Source organism: Aphelocoma coerulescens, chromosome 3, assembly GCF_041296385.1.
Source record: "Aphelocoma coerulescens isolate FSJ_1873_10779 chromosome 3, UR_Acoe_1.0, whole genome shotgun sequence".
Lineage (NCBI taxonomy): Eukaryota > Metazoa > Chordata > Aves > Passeriformes > Corvidae > Aphelocoma > Aphelocoma coerulescens.
In genome coordinates, this window is record NC_091016.1 from 85,190,543 (window position 1) to 85,212,822 (window position 22,280).

At 38.6% G+C, this 22,280-nt stretch overlaps 1 protein-coding gene across 4 annotated transcripts in view; it reads left to right on the top strand.

Annotated features, from left to right (window-relative positions):
• The window catches only part of GPR63 (G protein-coupled receptor 63), a 29,599-nt gene extending 16,688 nt beyond the window's left edge, over positions 1-12,911 (top strand). The window contains exons 3-5 of one of the 4 annotated variants that reach the window (XM_069011117.1): positions 1,375-1,533; positions 4,260-4,337; positions 4,773-12,911. In XM_069011117.1, coding sequence (XP_068867218.1) covers positions 7,493-8,752 — 1,260 coding nt within the window. In that variant the 5' untranslated portion in view covers positions 1,375-1,533; positions 4,260-4,337; positions 4,773-7,492 and the 3' untranslated portion in view covers positions 8,753-12,911. The remainder of the gene's footprint in view (positions 1-1,374; positions 1,534-4,259; positions 4,338-4,772) is intronic. The other 3 variants (XM_069011118.1, XM_069011120.1, XM_069011119.1) reach the window with 3 other exon arrangements.
• The last annotated feature ends 9,369 nt before the right edge of the window (positions 12,912-22,280 follow it).

Sequence of the window (22,280 nt, forward strand, 5' to 3'; positions counted from 1 at the left end):
CATCATGAATATGGTTAATGTGACCATTGAGCTAGAGGGAAAGTTAGAAGTCAGGGGAAGTATGGCAGTACTAGAAATGAACCTAGAACTGCCCAAGTCCTTTTATATGATCTGCAAATTGAGAACATGATTTTTCCCAAGAGCTAAGAAAATAAAATTATTTTTTACATTTTGAATATTTGTGGTTTACAGTAGTAATAATGACTACTATGACTGACATTTCTTGACAGTTAATGGCTCTCTGAATTAAGGTCATAAGGAAATATCATCAAGGGGGCGATTAGTTGTACTAAATGACCCAAAGCAGAGGTGACTGTTTCTCACAATACTTTCCTAGGAAAATTTCCACAGTAGTGTTTATAGAGTGGAAAAAAGAGCAATTTCCTAAATTAAAGTAATGCCTCTTGTGAATTGTTTTATGGGTCATCTACTCATGCAGTGTAGTTGATTAGTTTCAATTTAGGTTACATGTAAATAGGTATTAAAACTGAAAACTGCTGGTTCCTTTTAGGTGAGTAAGAACATTGTCCATGCTGCTTTGTGCTCTGACTCATTCTTTTCACTGGTGTTAGCAGGAAGGATTCCACTGCAACGTGTTCCTGCCTCTGCTTAATTGCATAGGAAACAATGCTCGATTCGTATTGAGAGGGGTGTATGTCCTGGGCTGCTTTGTGCAATAATGGGGTGTCAGAGAGCACATACTTGAGTATTTCCTTGTGGCACATAAATTCTTTTGAAAACAAAATAAGCCCAAGGCCTTCATGCTTCTTTTTATTGTTTTTCCCCTAAGAATATTTTGCTTTTAAAATGTTTTTTATGTTGCAAAAAATCTTTTTTTGCCAAAGTTTGCCTGTAAAATAAAACCATTGATAGAAGCTATAAGGCATGCCAGAAGCTTCTGGGATCACTTAAAACATCCCCAAGAAATAGGATCACTGTACTAGGCAGTGCTACCTACAGGTTTCTAAGTAAGAATGATTTTTGTATGCTGGATAAAATCTTGGTGCTGGTCAGTATTCAAAATATGCTTGCTTTTAGCAGACAATTTTATTAAGTCATTGAACATTTTGGCAGCTCTTCATAGTGTGTTCTGATGTGAGTTAACTGTTGTTATGGCACTGTTATGTGCCCTCCTTTGTCTTTTTTGGAGTTCCTGGCTTTGACTGATGTCAGCTTTGCATGTAGGATATAATCTTTTATTTCCAGTTGAGCATGCTATCCAAATTTTGAACAGGAACCTTTTAGCTTCTAAAGCTGTTAAAAACAGACACCATAGTTCTAGCAATAATTATATTTGATGAATGGAATTTGTGTGTTATTTAGCTTTAAGTATGTACTTCATTGAAATAATTGTCTATTATGTTCCATAAAAAGAAGGTTGCATCTGAGTGAGAACCTTGCTTGAGAGAAAATGTGCATACACAGTAAATTTCAGCACTGAAATTGAAAAAAGTGATTGTATGAAGCTTTTTTGCATCTGAAGAGAATCTGTGAGAGTACATGTTCCAAAAGTGAGAATGCTGTGACAAAAAGGTACCTATCTGTCTCTTGCTTGAGTACCTGACCATCAGTAGGCTTACCCATTTAAATTATCAAAGCATGGTTTTCTTTTACAAGCTGTGTGATTACTATTCAGTGAGGACTGGGGCTTTGCAATTACAGGATCTGCCTTTCTCAAAGAGCAAGTGAGGACTGAAATGCCGTTGCTGTGAAATTTTCTTACTCATTTCTTTCATCTTATATTTCTATCTTTACATAATTTTGCGGAAGTGGGAAAGGAAGGTAGGAAGAAGGGTGGGAGGCACATGTTTAATAATCATGTGCATGCTCATGGAAGAAGGCCTTTAAGTAGGGAGAAAAAAATGGAGAAAAATTTATATATGACTGCAACAGAAGGGAACCGCTTGAATTTATTGGCTGAATTGTCAGTAACTTCCATGAAAAATGATAGCCAAGAAAGAGCATTGCCTGCAGGTTAGATAAGTGTAAATCCAAACCACATCTGAGCATGCAGATTCTGTATGCATTGCACACAGAGATTTCATACCCAGAGTGATAAACAACACAGAGCTGGAAACCATCGGGAAGCAATGATCACAGGAACAACACTCAAGAATTAATTTCTGCATGCAATCCAAAGCCTGCAGTTCTCTTAATAGGTTAGGTGTCTTTGCAACAGCTGCTCACTCTCTTGTCCTTCTTGAAAAGATATGGCTGATGACCATCTCTCTCTCTTTCCGCTTTAAACGCTTGGCTAGGTCCAGGCAGCAGTTTGGATGAGGTCATTCTCCTCCTCTTCTCTTAATGCTGCACAGAGAAACATTCGAACATCACACAGAGGGGAGAAAGCACAAAAGAGGATGTAGCTATTTGCATAGAGAGTTGGGATGGTGAGAGAACATATGTGAGATTATTTTGCTTAGGCACTTTTTCTGGGTTTGTTAGGAATAGACACTTGTGAGTCCTTTGTCCTTTACTATATACTTGAGAAGAGTGGGGTAGCACAGTCTTTGCAACTGATTTAAGGGTGCAGAACACTTTTGCTCCTTCTCCCCTTGTCTGGTTTCTTCTGTTTAGAAGGAAAATTTAGGATAAAGCAGTATTTTCTGAAACTTTGATTGTTGACTATGGAACATTAGCAGTTGTTTGTCTGGTGTTTGTTTGATTTTTTTCCTTTTTAAAGCTTTTATGATACATATTATCATCTAAGCCTCTGCTGAACTTCATACTTCAGAGTGTGAGGTTTTGTGGCATAAAGGATGTAAACTTAACCTGAGCGAGCAAATTCTGTTATGTATATTTAAAGCTAGTCAAGTAACTGCATGTATGTGCTCAGATGTCTGTATTCAAATCAGATGGCCAGGTATCCTTTGCAGTCAGCAGAGAGAGATGGGTGATTCACCTCTTTCTGACATGGACATCTGTATAATGATATGAAGTATGTCCTAAATTGCTGTCTGAATTCACAGAAGCTCTATGGCATCCACAACATTCTGTGGCAAGTGTTTTCATAATTACATGTGAAATAATAATTTCCAGATGTGGGCTTCTCAGTTCGAGAGAGACATGGACATACTGAAGAGAGTAGAGTGAAGGGTTACAAAGATGATGAAGAGGCTAGAGCATCCCTTCCAGGAGAAAAGGCTGAGAGAGGTGGGACTGTTCAACATGGAGCAGAGAAGGCTCAGGGGGATCTTATCAATGGATATAAGTACCTGAAGGGGGGGTACAAACAGGACAGACCCAGGATCTTTTCAGTGGTGCCAGGTGACAGAGGCAGTGGGCAGAAACTGAAACAGGAAATTCCCCCTGAGCATCAGGAGACAATTTTTCTGCACTGTGGCCTTCTACTCGGTGGCCCTGCTTGAGCAGAGAGGTTGGAGAAGATGGCCTCCAGAGGTGTTTTGTGACTTTTCAGCTTTTCCTATTCTTATGTTATAAGAGACAGCAATCATTCACTTAACCTGTGCCACTAAAAACCCAGTAGACCTCTATGATATCTTTTTTCAGTCTCTTTTGAATAGAGATCAGGTGGTGCAGAACTGAACACAGCACTGAAGAAGTACCATAGATGTGTATTGTAGCAGATGGTCTATCTAAGGTTTCTTCTCAGTTCCTTTGCTAACAATTCTGAACACTTGGCTGATGTTTTCATAGAGCAGACTGAAAATTTGAATATCTGGTTTTCTTCTGGATGGTAATTATTGGTTTAGCATCTGTTAGTGTGAAGAAAACTTTTTTCAGTACAGGCATAGCTTTATCTCTAGCACAGAATTTTATAGGGCAGACTTCTAGCTTGCCACTAACTCTCGAGAGATCCCTCTGTACTTTTTTATAGTTGACCTTTGTTTTTATTAAATTGACCTGAAAAAGAGTTCATGTTCATCATCAGCAAATGTCATGATTTTGCATTTCCCTCTTCTCCTCTATATATTAAAGAGCTAGAACCCCAGCAAAGATTTTCTTTGTAGGATCATTCTGGTGACCTTTTTTCTCTGCAAAACTAGCCACTCTTTTTTTTTGTTTCCTATTTGAAACTGATTATTGTCTGTAGGAGGGTTTTACATTTATCTAATGGCAGATTAGTTTCTTTTAGAGCCTTGGTGGAAAGATCTGTTCAAAGCCGATCAGAAATGCAGAAGTTACTTTTGCTGATGTATTGCTTACCTAGCTCTAAAAGATACTGCCCTGGGGATCTAATTTTCTTGCTCCAAGATTTTAAATCTAGAATTATTTGTTGAATTTATGTTCTTTTGCAGTCCCTGCAGAATGCTACCACTTCCTTTCCTTCATAGTGTTCTCAACTTGTGGAGTCATAAACCTCAGTGGAACTTTGGGTAAGATTTTCTTGTTTATTGCTAAACTATTTCTTATTTATTCTGGAAAGTTCTGTTAACCTTTTTCCTGTTAGCTATATATTTTATTCTAAAAAATGTTAAAGAAGACAAGTAAAGGAAATGTTTATATAGATCAGAGAAAGCAGAGCTTTGGCTATTATATATGCTTTAACCTGTAGTTAACATTGAGGTTTTCTCTAAAGGAGTTAGTGTAAAAATAAAATTAAAGAATGGAGGGAAAGAAAAAACCGTAATAAAGTTAATGGAATTGGTCATTTTTACAAAATGTCCACGTACATAGCTTTATATACTTTTGCTGAGTTTTAGAATCTTTGAACTATAATAGGATAATATAGAAAATTGTAACTCTCATTTGAGCAGTAAGACCTCTAGAAAGCGGAATTTTTATGACTCTTTATTGGGTTTGTGTGACAGGGTTTTGGTAGCAGGGGGACTGCAGGGGTGGCTTCTATGAGAAGCTGCCAGAAGCTTCCTCTGTGACCAATAGGAGCAATGCCAGTGGAAGGGACCCACGCTTGAGTATTCAAGAAAAACTGTGGCCTGTGGGAAGGACTCATATTGGAGAAGTTCATGGAGGACTGTCTCCCATGGGAGGAACCTACTCTGGAGGAGGGGAAGAGTTTGAGGAGTCTTCCACCTGATGAGGAAGGAGCAGCAGAGACAACATGTGATGAACTGACTGCAACCCCTGTTTCCTGTCCCTCTGCGTTGCTGGTGGGGAGAAGATAGAGAAAATTAGTCAGAATGTTAAACTCAGGAAGAAGGGAGGGGTGGGGTGAAGGTGTTTTTAAGATTTTGCTTTATTTTCTCGTTACCCTACTCTGATTTAATTGGCAATAATTTAATCTAATTTCCCCAAGTTGAGATTTTGCCTGTGATGGTAACAGGTGAGTGATCTCTCCCTGTTTTTATTTCAACACACAAGCCTTTTGTAATATTTCTTCTCCCCTGGCTAGTTGAGGAGGGGGGTGAAAGAGCAGGTCTTGTGGGCACCTGGTGTCCAGCCAGCATCAGCCCATCACAAGAGTCAATTAAATTAGAATGTTTATAATAATATCTGTTCATTATACCATTGAAAATTAAAGGACACAGAGAGGTTAATTATTTGTCTTAAAAATGCTGATGATAGTCTGGCTCTGGAAATCATCTTGTGATAGAGCTTACAGATAGTCAGGGAATGAAAGGAGCAGGTCATAGTGCTGATGTTACTTGATGAATTCTTGACAGCAGCCTGAGCAGGCTTGCTTTCAGATTGCTGGAAGTTCAAACTGTGGGCATAGATCAGACTTTGTTGTCTTACAGTTCATTTCCTTGTTGGTGGAGTATTATCCAGCAAAAGGTAAACTTTTGATCTTACACAAAGCATGTGGTCCTTGTGTAAATTCATAGAAAACATTCCTTCCTCCCTTTATTTTTGCTTGACATTGATACTAAACAGAACCTGTATAAATACTGTGGGCAGGGTTTGTGCTACCAAGCATAAGCTGCTTGTGTTAGTGGCAAAAGCTTGTCATCATGTGCAGAGATGGAGAGAGATTGCCCTCTGAAATGCCTTTATCCCTCTTCTGATGATAAACATGAGAACAGCCAGAGGGACTATTGCTGTCATCCAGAATGAATGAGGTGAAGCCCATTTTATGTTTCTGGCTGTAGTGATTGTTTTTTGAAAAGGGCTTAGAATCCTTCTGGTTTCCAGCTTGATCAGATGCCAGTGTGTTCTGAAAGTGCTTAATTTCGTAGTCCAAGATAGAGGGGAGGAGCTAGCACTGAAAAAGGGAGAGAGCTCTCAACTCTTTTGCATTTTTTTTGTTAAGAATATGTACATATAAGTATATGTAACAGTACAATACTAGTAGTAATAGTGCAACAAGACCGTGCTTGTAAGCGATAAAATCTCGCATTGTGTCAGTACCTAAACGGGGCCTGCAGGAGGGCTGGAGAGGGACTTTTTACAAGGACAGGGCAATGGTCTTAAGCTGAAGGATGAGAGATTTACACTAGATATTAGGAAGAAATTCTTTACTGTGAGACTGGTAAGGCACAGTACAGGTTGCCTGGGGATGTTGTGGATGACCTGTCCCTGGAAGTGTTCAAGGCCAGGTTGGATGGGACTCTGAGCAACCTGGTCTAGTGGCAGGTGTCCCTGCCCAGTCTTCCAGCCCAACCCGTTCTATGACTCTATAATGACAAGGGAGGGAGTTCAGCAGGATGTCTAAGGATTAGATTTACAAGGAAAAAGAGGGTGCACATGGTTAAATTATGTGGAATACCAAGATCAATTAACAAAAACATGCCTAGACCAGTGAAAGCAGGAAAACTTACTGCCAGGGGAAGAGTTGTAGTGACCAAAGAAGTGATGGTTTCCTGCACCTTAATATGAGTCAGTCCCTAAATGAAATAAATTGAGAAGTGCTTGTGGACAAGTTATTTCATAATAAAGGGTTAGGATGTTTTGCATGTTTTTCCTGAGACGTCTGATGTGGATGACTGACGTGGAACCAAGAATTCTGTATTATGTACAATAACTTGGATAAATAGGCTTTTCAGTGCTTACCAAACAAGCAGATAGGCAATATACTGATACTATTTAAGCTATTTAGAAATGTTATTAAAGTTTCCACCTGTAAGCAATTTCAAGACAAAATAACGAAGTTAGTTCAAAAATTACGAGATTTAAATAAAAATACTTATTTGATTTATTCACTCTTAATCAGTAAAGTTTGTTTTCAAACACAAAAGTTGCCAGTTTTGGTTATGGTAGAAAAAAAGCGTGGTGAGCTGAGAGTATTGTACAGTATTGGCAGGACTACGGGAGCAGGATCTATGAGAGAAAGGCCAATATTAAGAGACTCCTGTGTAAATTATGTCAACCTGAAGTTTCAACATATATTAAGGCTACTATTGTTGTTAAGGAAAGCTGAGCAATCATTAGGTTCCCATTGGTTTGAGAGAGTTTTACTTTGTTGATTTACATTTCTTTCTTCTTTTTCAGATGGAAATACTGACATGAACTTAAGAACTTTGATGCTTTCAAACCTCGAATTTTGATTGTTAAATGACCAGTTAAAAATACTGCCTGAACAAGATGAAATGCCTTGAAGACTTTTGGTTCTGCTTTCATTTTTCCTGAAGCAATGGTTTTCTCAGCAATGTTGACGCTGGCCCACTCTGGGACCTCAAATGCTACTTTCATTGTTTATGAAAATGCCTATACGAATTTTACCACTCCCCAGTTCTTGCTTCGCAGTGGCACAACACAGCCATTGAGATATAATTCAGGTGCTGTGCTCACCACTGAGAGAAGTACTTTCCTGGTAAACACTACAGCTATCCTGCCATCGCAAGAAGTTTTCAGGAGCTTGAGTTTGCCACTCCAGATCATTCTTTCTGCTGCTATGATATTTATCCTATTGGTTTCTTTCCTTGGAAACTTTGTTGTCTGCCTGATGGTCTACCAGAAGGCAGCTATGCGATCTGCAATTAATATCCTCTTAGCAAGCCTGGCTTTTGCAGACCTGCTGCTGGCAGTGCTGAACATGCCATTTGCTCTGATAACGATCATTACCACTCAGTGGATTTTTGGGGATATATTTTGCAGAGTTTCTGCCATGTTCTTCTGGCTTTTTGTCATAGAGGGGGTAGCCATTCTTCTTATTATTAGTATTGACCGATTTCTTATCATAGTTCAGAGGCAAGATAAACTGAATCCCTACCGTGCAAAGATTCTTATTGCGATTTCCTGGGCAGCATCCTTTGTTGTTGCTTTTCCATTATCAGTAGGGAATCCTAATCTGCAGATACCCTCGAGAGCACCTCAGTGTGTTTTTGGCTACTCTACAAGCCCAGGTTACCGAGCCTACGTGATAGTTATCTTGCTAATTTCTTTTTTTATTCCATTCCTGGTAATGCTGTATTCTTTCATGGGCATACTCAACACCGTCCGCCACAATGCAGTTCGTATCCATAGCCACCCTGATAGCATATGTCTCAGCCAGGCCAGCAAACTTGGTCTCATGAGCTTACAGAGACCTTTTCAGATGAATATTGATATGAGCTTTAAAACTCGTGCCTTCACAACCATCTTGATTTTGTTCCTTGTCTTCATAGTCTGTTGGGCACCATTCACCACTTACAGCCTTATTGCCACGTTCAACAGCCACTTCTACTACAAGCACAACTTTTTTGAGATAAGCACTTGGCTCCTCTGGCTCTGCTACCTCAAGTCTGCACTGAACCCACTGATTTACTACTGGAGGATTAAGAAGTTTCATGATGCATGCTTAGACTTGATGCCCAAATTCTTCAAGTTCTTGCCACAGCTCCCTGGCCATACAAGGCGGCGCATCCGGCCCAGTGCCATCTACGTGTGTGGGGAGCATCGGTCGGTGGTTTGAAACTGCAGTTGTTTGACAATGATTGTTGTTTGCTTGGGTTGTTTGTTTGTTTGGCTTTAGGTTGAATTTTGTTTTGTTTCATATGGCTTTTTCAGTGTGGCCATATCTTATAACTTGATTAAATTTTCAGTACTCTGTCCAGTTTTGGGAAGACAGAGGGAGGGAAGGTGAATGGCTATAGTTGGGTTTACTACCAGAATACAATGTAAACGAAATAACAAATGTTACCTCTAGGATTCCATGGAAATCCATTCTTTTAATGAAAACTACATTTGGAACATTTTGTCAGGTTTATGCTTACTAGCCCTGCAATTTTATCTAATTGTAGGGACTTTTTTTATGCTGCTAAGATACGGTGTATTTAGTTGGTGTAATTTTTTTGAAAAATGTTGCTGCTGTCTGCCAATATATTAGAGCCAAAAAGTCTCATTAGATTATTTCTATCTAATTTAATGATATTTCAGAAGTTTTCATGGTAACATTAAAAAACTTTTTTTAATATTTCCATTAATATTTTTGTGCACTTTACAAAATTTACTATATAGTTTGTTCATTTGAATATTTTTTTCTGTATCGAAGGCATATTATTATTGCTGTTATTGTTATTTGTTATATTGGTGAATTTCAATGAAAGACCCATGTAAGCTCTAGGAGGGCAATTTATGTTGGTATAGCTACATGTACAGTCATAGATTTTCTGTTTTTCTAACAATTGATCAAAATTACCTGCTCAGTTATCAGGAGAGTTAGAAGGAGAAAGCAGAGGAATGTAAGAGAAAAATACCATGACCTGAGATTTAGGCTAATACATGATTTAGAAGAATACTGTTCATGTTAAAATTGTTACAGTAGTTGTTACTTGAGGCTGTTACAAGTTATCCAAACCTGATGCTATGCCTGAAAACCTATCTGAAATAGTGATTTTTGGGCCTGCAATTTATATTGTGTTGGTATAATGCTGTTTCTGCTTGGAGCTCATATAAGGCTAGATGTGCTCTACACTGCTGAAATCATGCTGTCAGGCATTTTTTGGGATAGGATTAGAAATGGTAGGGTAAACCAACAGGTAGGGTAAGCAAACAGATAGCAAATGAACCATAGTTGAGGTTAGGATTTAGTCTACGTAGTAATTACAGGGAAAAAAAGAATCCTGAACTTGCTTGTTTTACAATTTAAGTATTGGATCAAAACCATAAACAGTCACAGAATCATAAAATGGCTTGCTTTGGAAGGAACCATAAATATTATCCTGCTCCAGCCCTCCTACCATGGGCAGGGACACCTTCCACTAGACCATGTTGCTCAGAGCCCCATCCAACCTGCCCTTGAACGCTTCCAGGGATGGGACATCCACAACTTCTTTGGGCAACCTGTTCCAGTGCCTCACCACCCTCACATGGAAGAATTTCTTCCTATATCTTTTCTAAATCTACTTTCTTTCAGCCATTACCCCTTACAGCAGCCAGCAGAGTTTGCTGGGGATGTAAGTTAAGTTCCCCATTTCCCTCTGATAATACTTCACATTGATTTTTTCATTACCCCTTTGTCTCTGTAATGGCTGCTGCCTCAAAGGTTTACTCTGTGTTCTCATCTATTAGGCATCAGCTTCTCCCTAAAATGCCAAACTACCTTTCTGATTAATGTCAGGCTGTGTTGGTATCCTCCTGGAACACAGAAAGACAAAGATTTTCCTTGATGATAGCAAACCAAACTCAGATACTTTTTTTTTTTTTTTTAATCAGCTAAATAAATATTTATTGTGAGACAAATAAAATTAAGACTTAGGTTTAGGCTTTGGAGCCAGATCCCCACTTGCTCTGAGGCTGGGAAGAATGCCTGCATAATCAGCTTTTTGGGGCAATGATCAAGAACAGAGGGATTGATTTACAACAGGCAACAACCAGAGCTAGAGTTTGGGCTTCTCTTGCTTTCATCTGTCTTTCAGTGCCCCAAAGCATGGGGACCTCTTCATTGTTCTTGTACCAGAGGAGCAAAAAAATAGCAATTTTATCTATCTATCCACACAGTACATGTGTGTATGAAGGAAATTCCTTGTTCTAGGTGGGTGTCTAGGGACTGCTTGCCTCCTGAGGGCAACAAAGCATTCACACCCCAGATTTTTTTTAAAGGTCTTCAATAAAGAACTAATTGAAGTTATCATGTTCTTCTCATTGACAGCTATTGGTAAAACTGTTGTCATTATTTAAATTTTAGGAGTATAAAAGCAACAATTTTGAATTTAGTAATTTCATTTTTTTAAAAAAAATGCTGCCAGCTGAGACTGTGGATTACATGTAAAGGCACCTGGCAGTGGTGCTGTTATCAATGTCCATGCCCTTCCTTGTCAGTTTTACTGACGATGATATAGATTTTTCTGATCTAAAGGAGTTTCACTATAAAACAGAGTATTTAAGTGTGTCTTTGCAGTAAGGGTTTTATTTTTCAATTACATATACATTGATAGCACAAGTTCAGTACGTGGTTAGTATGGATTTTCTGTTTCAAAGCTGTCATACCTGTTTATCTCTGAAAGCAGCAAAATGGTGTTTAGAGTTAATGTAACAGAGTGAGAGTGTACATTGTCTGAATGGCAGGAACAGGTATTTTTGCTGTCTTCCAGCTCTACGATGCAAGAGATTTGAATGTTGTAAAACACAGTAATTCAAGAAGGAGAGAAGATGAGTAATAGAGCAAAGTTAGTGAAATTGCTTTCCTGAAGGATGAGGGAAAAACATTTTGTGGGGTTTTCTTGATCTCTGATACGTACTGGCTGTGAGGTATAAATTGCAAACATCAAAGACAGTGACTTTGTCTTGATAATTGTTTGTTTACACTGACTGTAACAAGGTTTCTGGTCAAAGCTGCATCTGCTGATCCTTGGAGAAAGGAAACCCATCTGTGTGGCCCAAATTCAGGGGTGATTTCCATAGCAGTATTCACACTTACCAGGTTTTTTGAGGTGATCAAAGCATATAGTGAACAAAAGGGTTTTCAAAAAAAGAAACAAAGTGGTGTAGAAGTATCCCCAGGGTAATTATGTGTTTACAGAATCATTTGAGCTATTGTGTCTATGTACTGTCTTGAGAGCAGTGCCTTGATAATTACAGCTGAAGTCCTAGGACCAAGTTGAAGACCTCTAAACTGCTCAGTCTTGCTGTCTGTGATCCTGCCAAGAATCCTGCACAACCTTGCTGAGATTTGTAATGTTAAAATATATACATATTGGCAGAATTGGGTCTCCTGAGGCAATTTAATGGTCTTGACCAAGACCAAGGATTTTAAAAACTCAGACTGATCCTTCTTGACTTAACTGGGGAATTATAATTTTCTTCCTCTCCAGAAATGGTAGTCATTACTAATCTGTATTCTCTCATGTTCCATTTTCAGACATCTTTAGTATGGAGGATTTAAATGAATGTATTTTGAAATATGTTGCAGTTTAATTCGTTCAGTCAAAGCATGCTGCTTACACAGTTCTCAATTGTACAAATCTATTGCTGAAATGATTCTTTTGTACTCAAAATTGTGTATTTTTGACATTTCTTGTTACTTATGTAAAAATATTTCTGTATATAGAGAAGAAAATTGTTTTGCCTCTTATTGCTTTCTGTCACTATTTTTTTCACTTGTATGCTTAACGCTTTCATTTTTGGGGGGGCATATGCATAAATAACTGTAAGATTTCAGTGATCTTTCTGAAACAATTTAAGATTTTAATTCTTAAATCATTGAACAATGCCCTCCTTGAAAGATATTATAATTTATTTTTGTGTGGAGACTAAAAAGTAAGACCACAAGTTTGTTGTGGTTGGAATGGTGAGGAATATCTTAAGTCCAGTTTTCCAGGAGCCACTACTTTGCCAGTATGAACTGGTTTGATTTTTTTTTTTTTTGGTTGGGTTTTTGTTGGTTTTTTTTTTTTGAGGACTAGTCATTTTCTGATGTGGAGAAACCTTGAATTATTGTTTTAAAACCAGCTGTTTAGTAAAATAGCATTGTCTTTTCTGTACATATTACACCCAAAAAAATACCTGAGAAACAACAAAAAAAGAAAATAAATATAAACATTCTCCAGAAATGTAGCAAAAGTCTTTAGAATTTACTCTCATTTGTATGCACACTCGTTTCTTGTATTTAATGTCCACCTCCATAGTTTCAAACATTTCTTTTATCTGTCTATTAAATAACCAGGATTGCCTGATTTAGGTGGTTTTGTTTAAGCCAAAATGTTTTTTTTGTAAAAAGCCTTTGCAGAATGCTCTTTTCTGAGACTCTGGGGTATGCCAAGGTATCTAAAACAATTGAAATAGTATCCAGCAAGCAGAGAGAGAGCCTAATAAGAAAGTAACTTTCCTAAAATACTACCTGAACAGGGTGTAATACCTTTTAGCTTGCACTGAGTAATTAAGATTATCTTACTGTGCAATACATAAAGCAGACAGTGGTACTGCAGACCATGATTCATATCCACACAAGACAGTGACCTTTATGATTCAAGTGCTGCATGTTTGTGTATGATGGATTATTCCCCATATTAGTAGAGTGAAGAAAGGTCAGCATCTTGGCTGTTTTGGGGAAAACTTTCAGCTTGATGACGATTTAGCTGAAATGCTGCTGGAGTAATTTCTCTTAGTGATAAAGACATGTCCCTAAAGAGTGCCTGAGAGAGGATGGGTATTTCTGGTTGCTTGAAAATGGCCATGCTCAGCTGCTGAAGTACCTCATTGTGAAGAGTCCATACCTCTGCATCAGCCACTTTTTCCTCATCCTCTCCTGGTCCCCCCCCCACCTCCCCGAGGCAGCTCCTTCTGCACTGATGTCTTGCAGCAGGTACAATGGTGGCAGGAGGAGGTGGAGGTGCCTGGACAAGCTGTGGAGGCAGCAAGCTTCTCACCCTGTGCCTCTCTTTCACGTCTTGAGTTCAGATTGGACCATTAATGACAGGCTGAGGAAGTTTTACCACCTCTGGTTTTAACATTAGTGCCATCATAGGAGAGGTGTTAAAGGAGCACCTCTGTTTTCCTCAAGTGCTAGTGCAGGATCCTTCTTTTATCCCCAGTAGTGTTACAACTTTTATTCTACCTCATCTTTCAGCAACTGAGCTTTATCCATCTACAGCCAATTCATGACTGAATAAGAATCCCTGAGCTGACTTGTGTGTCTCTGTGAGTGTTCTGGCTACAGGATCTTCCAGCGAGCTTCCAGCATAACAAAATTTCCTACAGCTTGCTCTCAAAACAAAATAGCATTCATGGAAAACTCTGCTTAGATGTACCAGCCATAAGTCAGTGACTGCACTCTGTGGTGGAGGAAAATGTGAGTTGTAATGGGACTTCTTAAGTGCCAGTTACAGAGACAGTGTTTGTTTTTAAATTTGATGTATGGGTATTTATGCACAGTCTTCTGGGTTGTGTTGTTCTACCTTACTGTGTGACAGTGGATGCAGCTTGATACCAAATCATTAACAGTACTGCTGATAAGTGGCACAGTGTTCATAAATACCGAAGTAGAACTTGTTCTTGGTTTATATTATTATCCTGTCTATATGACCAGCTTTGCCAGTGTGCAGGCACAGAACATAGCAATAAGGAGACATACTCCTCGTTTAATCGGTGCTCTGCCTTAAATTGGTTACTGCAATCCAAACCTTTGTGATTGACCTGAAATAAAATTAATCCTCGTCACCATCATGAGTAGAAATTCCACTAACACTGCCCTGTCTGTTGAAAGAGGTCTAGTGAAATAAATGATAGTTCCTCCAAGAGTCAGTTAATCTGATCTCCCGAGGGGGTGTAATCACAGCTGTAATCAATTTAACAATATCTTCCTTTGATTTACTGGGCTTGGGCTCTGTGTCAGAGGGGAGCTTTTGGTGGCTGATGGTATTGCCTGAACACCCAGGATGGGAAGAGGGAGCCACTGAAGCCTCCATGAAAATCTCAGTGCTATAGTTTGAGCCCTGCTGTTCTTTCAGGTGTCAGTGCTGCCTTTTTCTGTAAAAGTAATTCCTTTCAAAGGAAGAGAGATGAAATGACATCTCTTCCATCATCTCTTGCTTCTTTATTGACACTTTACCTGTGAGAATACTAATTCTGAATGTGGTTCTCTGGACTTGGATTTCTTTCCCTTCCTGAAGGAGAATTGAAGGTGTTATTTTTCAGCCTGTGTTCTTTGCTCTGATCTACAGGAGATGAGCAATACCATCAGCCCCTCCTGTGAACTCTTTCACACTTAACACTCCTTGGGCTGGATACAAAGGGTGAGTGTGGGAAGAAAGTGGGAGGATGTGCTCCAGGCACTGTTTGGTACCCGATGATGTAGAGTTTCACAATTTGGCTGTTGGGAGAGCAGCAGTGGAAGCCAGGCTTTCTCCATCAGTGCAGTAACTACCCCAGCCCACGTGTGTCTCCCTTCTGCTGAATATTTAATTAGTCTTTAAAAGTGAAACAGCTTTTACAGAGGGGAGGGAGGGTGCCCTTTCTGTTCCTAGCTCAGATTCGGTAATAATTCACCAGTTAAAGAGGTGAGGAGAGAGTGTTTAAAATCCCCTGGGATCCTGGGAACAACTGAAACCACATCTCCTTCCTAGTATTTTCACTACTGAATTATTAGGTTAAGGGAATGGTCTGCCAAGATTTTCTGTTTCATTTATGGGTTTTTTCTTGCTGCCTAAGCTGTTGGTTGTGCTCTTAAAATGCCTATGACTGGATCTTCTCTGTGGCATAGATAATGTAAAGCCTGTTTTGTAAATTCTAGTTTGGGATGGGCAGGGCTTACTGCCATCAGTGCTGCAGCGCTTCTAGGCATATGCAGAAGCAGATGTATATGATGAGATACATTTCTGATACTTCAGCTATCTATAGCATAGACAGCTCCACCAATCACATGAGGCTCCTTTGCAGTCAGTGGAGACAAGTAGATGCTTTCAAGTTTTTAGGAGCTCCTTTGGAAGCTTACCTTCCAAAAGGAGTGAGAGAAGCAGCATGAAAAAGCCCTAAACATCTTTTTTTATTTCTAGTGATAAGTCCACTGGAAAAAAGATGGGGCATTGTAGAACTTGATTCACTTCCTCTAGTGCTTCTTTGTAGATGAGATGCAAAATCCCTGCACTTCTAATCATGATTTTCTTCTAACTAGTATTTTCTCCTGCAAAGTTAAATTTGGCTCAGTTTGGTCCAGTTTGTCTGAAGGAATTAGAGCATTTTGCTTCTACGTGAGAATACCTACAATGAGAGTTAGGACTGTTAGACTAAAACACATTGCCCTTGTACCTTTAATTACTTGGTCTTTGATTTCTCATGTTTCAATGTAGACAAGACTTTACCTAGCCTTCTAGCATGAGGTTTTTCAAGTTTTAGTAATTAGCATTTCATTATGTCAGATTTAGAGATCCAGAAGACATCACTGCATAGGTTGAGCTGCTCTCGTATCTATTTTGTTAGACTAGATAGAGAGAGCAATGCAAGATTTGTAAGACTAAATTTAAGTAAGAAGGAAGCGAAGGGACTCTCCTGAGGGGACCTGACTTTTCAGCTTACTAATTTGGGCAGGTCAGAATCCTTGAAGACAGCCCTAACTGCCCATTTGATTTCAGTTTTTGTTCAGGGATTACCTGATGTGAAATGCAGGAGCAATCCTGGAAATGTTGGTGGGACCTAAAGCTTTAGGTGTCCTGGTCTCCAGGCACCAGCATCTCATTCATTCCTGTTCCCCTCATTCTGTCCCCACAAAGGTTTTGTTGCCTGTTGCACTGTGCTGTGCCTCCCAGGTAAGTGGTGGGAGAGGCAATCAGACCTTGCTTTGCCTCTTTAGCAGCCTGTGCTGAACCACCCTGCTGAGAGATAAGTCCTTTTCCATGCGGCCGTGTTTTAAAGGAGATGAGTTCTTTATCGTTAGATCCCTGCCTTCCTCCACATGAACTGGAAATGTAGGATTTCAGGTAGGTTCTGTGGGGGATGGAAACCAGGACTTCAGCAGCAAGCTGTCAGTCCTGCCAAGCATTTCTACTGAGCAGATGCTTTTCTGTCACCTGGATGACTTGAGGCAGGCTGCAGAGGTGGCTGGCTGACTTCCTTCACTCACAGGGCAGCAGATGTAGGTCCCTACCTCTGACCCTCTCATGAGGAGTCTGCAGCAATTCTGGTGCCCTTATGGTTCTTAATGCCTCATCTTTATGACACAGTAGGAGTTTTTCTTAACTAAAGCAGATCTTTAGGAAAAAAAAAAAGTATTTTATATCGAGATAATTTTTTTAAGTGGTGCTTTTGTTAGCACAATAATTAATTCATGTGATTTATATTACACAAGAGCCCAGACTACATGACTGTACTAACTTTTTCTGTCTGTATTCTGTATGAGATCTTGATTGCACTTACACAAACCTTAATTTTATTAGTGCTGTTGTCAAGGTAAGCCTGACTATTGACAGAAATAATCTCAAACATAATTTAAAGAGGACGAAGAAATGGCACTTTCAAGAGGGCAATTCATCCTAGGTCAACCTTGGTGGCTGATTCTGGAAAGTTTGCTGTTCTAATAACTTTCTCAGAGGAATTCATTAACTGAAAACCTGTGACTAATGAAAGATGTTTTGTTCTTTTGAAGTTCAAGCTAATTTCCATGAAGGTTACTATTACTAAGCAACAGATTCTGCAGAATGTCTCCTGGGGGGCTGAAACTGTAGTATGTATAAAGAGTAAAGCAAAACACAGTGCAAAAAATGATGAAATATTATCCCCAGACAGAGAGGCCACAAATAGTACCACGTCCAGGGCCTGTTTTGGAATCTTCTTCCTTGAAAGCTGTTTTTTGACCAATGGGAAGGTTCCCACAGGAGCAAAAGATCAGCACAAACCATATCACCATCTATTAGTGAATGTCAAGAAAGGTTCAGCCTCTACTCAAATGTAGAGGAGGTACATCAGAGCATGACCAAGGGAAAAAAAAGTCCCAAATATATTTCAGCATATGTAATTCTTCTGAAAAAACTATCACCTGTAATATATTTTAGCAATATTAAAAGAAGAATGATTATTCCAGTTGTGAAAGCTGAGGGAAATTAAATACAGGAGTGCTTTCTTGAGTCACAAAAGATGGTGTCATCTTCTGTGCAGCTTTGTGTCAGAGTAGGAATATGTATTTGCACCTTGCTTAAGTAAAAAAGCACACCTGGATATTCAGCTTTTTGAGGATAGAGGTTTCATTCTATCCCCTTAATTTGCCTTTATCCTCTGGCTTTGCTAAATACAAGGTACAAATGATAAAGGGCAGAAAACACCCATACCCCTCAATTGCTTCCAATAACCTATTAAATGTTTGAGTAAGCTCCTTGGTCTTGTTCTTTTCTTTTTTGTGTTCAGTTTGGGTGACTCTGGAAGTGGTGTAGTTTTCTAGCATAGAATTTGTGTGAGGTGAATTTCAATATTTGTTCAAGAATTCCTAAATTCTACAGTAATAAAAACATCAATATCATACAACTTAACTCACTAATCATGGTATGTGTAGGATATGTACAATCTGGAAATAAGTAAAATATTCCAAATATTTGAGTTAAAAATATCTCTTGAATGTCAAAGTCCCAAAGGTAAGAACAGAATATACAAAAAACAGTTGTTAGCATAGGAATCCAAATATTTTCTAACTGCTCTGATAATTATATTCACAGTTTCTTTCTAAATATATCTTCTGACTTCATAAAAGAAAGATTTGTTGTTATTCAAAGTTTTACAAAATGACCAACAAGGCACAAGAGACACTAATTTTAGAGAAATGAAGTAAACATAATCTCTAGTTAGATGCTTCCTTGTCCCTGGAGGTATTGCAGGTCAGCAGGTGTCTACACTTCCAAGCTATGTGAAGTAGGTTCTTTGGACATGTCTAAGAGTGGCCGTGTCCTCATCTGGCTGTGATGGAGGTGCTTAAGTCACACCAAAGCCCTGCCAGTGTCCAGGCATTTAATGCAACTCCTGCCTACAGAGGTGATGCAGTTATCTCATGCCCACTCTTTTTCCTCAAGAACGTGTGACTTTAATAAAAGACGTGTGTTCATTACACAAGGATTTAAATTCAGGTCTCTCTTCTTCTACAGAAAGCCCCTGCAGCCATCACACCTTGTAGCAATAACTGATTTTGGGCTTAATGAGTATCTCAACACAGTCTAGTATTGTCCCAGGAATACTCTGCAGCTCATGTTTGGGTGGCTGTTCTGGGAGATGCCTTAGCACATGAGAATGATGATGCCACCATGAAGCACTGTCTCAATACCCAATAAATAAATTGAAAATAGAATTGGACTGACCTGAAGCTGCAGATAAGGGTTATGTTCAACTTCAGGTCTATTCTCCTTTCAGACCTGAAAAGTCTCACACCTTTTCCAGAGCATTCTATATCTTGTAAATACATAACTTCTGCATGATGGATTTTTTTCTGGATGGCTGATTCTGAAAGTTAAACCTTACCCAATTTAAAGGGATTGAGATTTAAGAAAGGGCAATCTGTTTTCCCATGACTTCTCTGTGAGAGTATATAAAATAAAAATAACCAGGGACAAAATGCCTGGGAATCTGAACCCATAATATCTCTCCCACCCAGATTTGTGTAGAAACTTTGCAGCTCAAAGTTTAAAGATCACCACTGTCTCTGCTTCTGTTATGTGTATCAAGTTACTGGATGGCTTTTAAAAATGAACGTGCTATTAGAAATAGGTCCTCTTATTTAATTGCATCTTCATTTTATGTTGTAGGCTGTAAATCATTTAACCAAGGGTTTGGAATAAATAAGTTGCAGGAAGTCTGATAAATTAATTACAGTAAGTATAGCTTTCAGTCTTACAGAAGTAAAGATTTTGCCATGTTCACAGGTCAATTGTATATCCTGAATGATACTTACATTTTATAAGAACCTTGAGAAAATTACTGTTTTTTTAAAATTTGATACTAGCACTACGTTAAAATTGGTGTTAGATTGACATAGAGCAGTTATTATCTGTACTGGCTTCAGGACATTTTGTTACATCCCAAACTCTAAGGAACAAATATAAATATGAACAAAGAACAAAGTGAAATAAGTAGTTAATGTGGGGGAAGGTGCATAAATATACATAATCTGTAAGCTGGCAAATCAGAATTCCTTAGTTCTGCTGCTGCTGGAGTAATTATTCTCAAGAATAATTTGATGTGGAAAATTTCAGGTTAAGTTTCTGCAGTAGGTCCTACTTTTCTGAACTTCTGAACTGAACTGAGCAGATGCTAGTATAAAAGGTATGACACTCTCCAGAACAAAATCATTTTTTGGATGAGTGTACTTAGAGCATGGTGCTAACAAAACCATGGTTGTGGGCTCAATCCCTGTATGAGCCATTCGCTTAAGAGTTAGACTTGATCCTTGTGGATCCCTTTCAAATCAGACTATTCTGTGATCTGTAATCATGTGTGTATGTGTACTTACACATTGTTGTCATCAGTGTCATCACTGTCATTTATGTTTGCACACTTACCCACACTAAGCTCCAAAAAATGAATCTTATAATTTGGGATTGGTCTTCGAAGATAGATAGAACCACAGTGGAAAAGAGAAGGCTCTACCTTCTACACATTTCTTATGTATATGAATATGTAAAATATGTATATGTATATGTAAAAATAATGAGATTACTATAGTCCTTTGAACTGGCCTTCTTCCTTGTTGGAGTGGAAAATGCCAAAGCTTGGTGATGGAAAATGTATGTCTTGCCCAAGGAAGGTGGTACCATTTTCAAATGACCTGGTTTGCAAACTCAAGTTATTTTGGGTTGGAAGGTAAAGAGTCTTAATCATCATATCACATCAATCACTATCACATTATATGGTACAGGCACTATGCTTTGAGCCACTAGAGCCAATCTTCTGATTGAGGGCTGCCCTAGACAGAGGAACTAAAAGCAAGCATGCTGAAAATATCAACCTGAGTAAATATTTCTGACATGGAAGTATAATGGCTCTTGTAGAGCAACAAACCCTGGTATTTGTAATGTATTTATATATATTGCTTTTCTTATCCAGACTTCATAAAAATTTCTTAGTGAACAAGTCTCAAGGAATCAAAACTTGACTTTTTTTTTCCAATAAATTTATCCAGCCAGTGGTATTTTAACTTAACTTACTTCCAGTCAGGGATATTTAATCGTAGTCTTCCATATGAGCTGTGCCTCAAACAGTAAGATACCCTGCTGAGCTCAGAGCACAATAGAAAACTTTGGTTTACTTGACTCAAAACAAGTGTGTGCATGTGCATAGTAAAATCTGTGTTTTTATTGCTCTTCTGACCCTGTCATTCAATACTAGTAATGCAGCCATTCATGGCAGATGCAGAGGAAGTGCAAATATGGCTTAGGCAGTAATGTGCTTAAACTTCCAGAAAAATAAACTTTTTTTCTCGTTATGCCTGTCAGAATGTGCTGTTGCCCAGAGATCCCTGCTGTTCCCTGATATTCCCCTGCATCTGAAGAATTAGTTTAAACATGTTTGCCAGAAATTGGGATTATTCTCTTTCAAGGGAATATTAAAAATAACAAACGCATGACTTTTTACATCTCTGATCTTTCCTTGCCACCAGGACTAGTACAGCACAAGGACTGTGGCAGTCTCTTGGTGCCAGTTCACTCCTGTCCCAAGAAAAGGGTTGCACGTGAAATTAAACCTCTTCCAGCTGAAGAAATAATTGAAGACATACATTCTATGAAATATCCTAGTGTGAAACTAAAACAGAGGATGCTTCATTTTGAGAATAAGGGCCTATTACTTCCAGTTTCTATATATTGTATACTGAGATATTTTATTTAAAAATGGCACTCTAGCTCCGGTAGGGATTAGGAGCTGGGAAACAGCCACCATTGTTAAACTTGCAGGGGGTATATATCCAGTTCTACCACTTTGAAGCATTCCTTTGACAAGGCAGTGAATTGAACTTGGACTTTTTTTTTTATTTCAGTCAATATAGGTGGGTGGGTTTTAAAGGAGACAGACTGGATGTTTCTTAAAGTTCTTGGTGCCAGTGTCTTGGATCAGCAGGATTTTGTGCTGGTTTTTTATGTCTTACAGTGAAATGCACATTGCTTTAACAGGATTGTATTTGAAAGGTGATAATGGGACTCATTATGGTTTCCTGAACATCACTTTGTGTCTCCTTTCTATAATAGCAATGTGAGAAATAAAAGAAACAGTAAAATGTTACTTTTTTACTGCATTACCTACTCGGTCCATGTCTTTTAATGGCATTTGCTTTGAATTCTTTCAAGAATAAGCTGTGACTATTTGTCAGCTTTGAAAGGCAATGTAAGTCTAACAGAGTGAGGCAAATTCATGGATCTTCTTTTGTATTTTTTTTTTTAATTTCTGGATTCTGGGAAATATCAGATAGTTATTGTATTAAGGATTAATTTTACCTAACTTTCAGCACTAAAAAATTAAGCATCTAGTCTAAACTACTCCTCTCTAGGTATCTAGGTGCTCTCTAGGTATCTCCAGGTGGTGAATCAGTCTTTCTGTCCAAG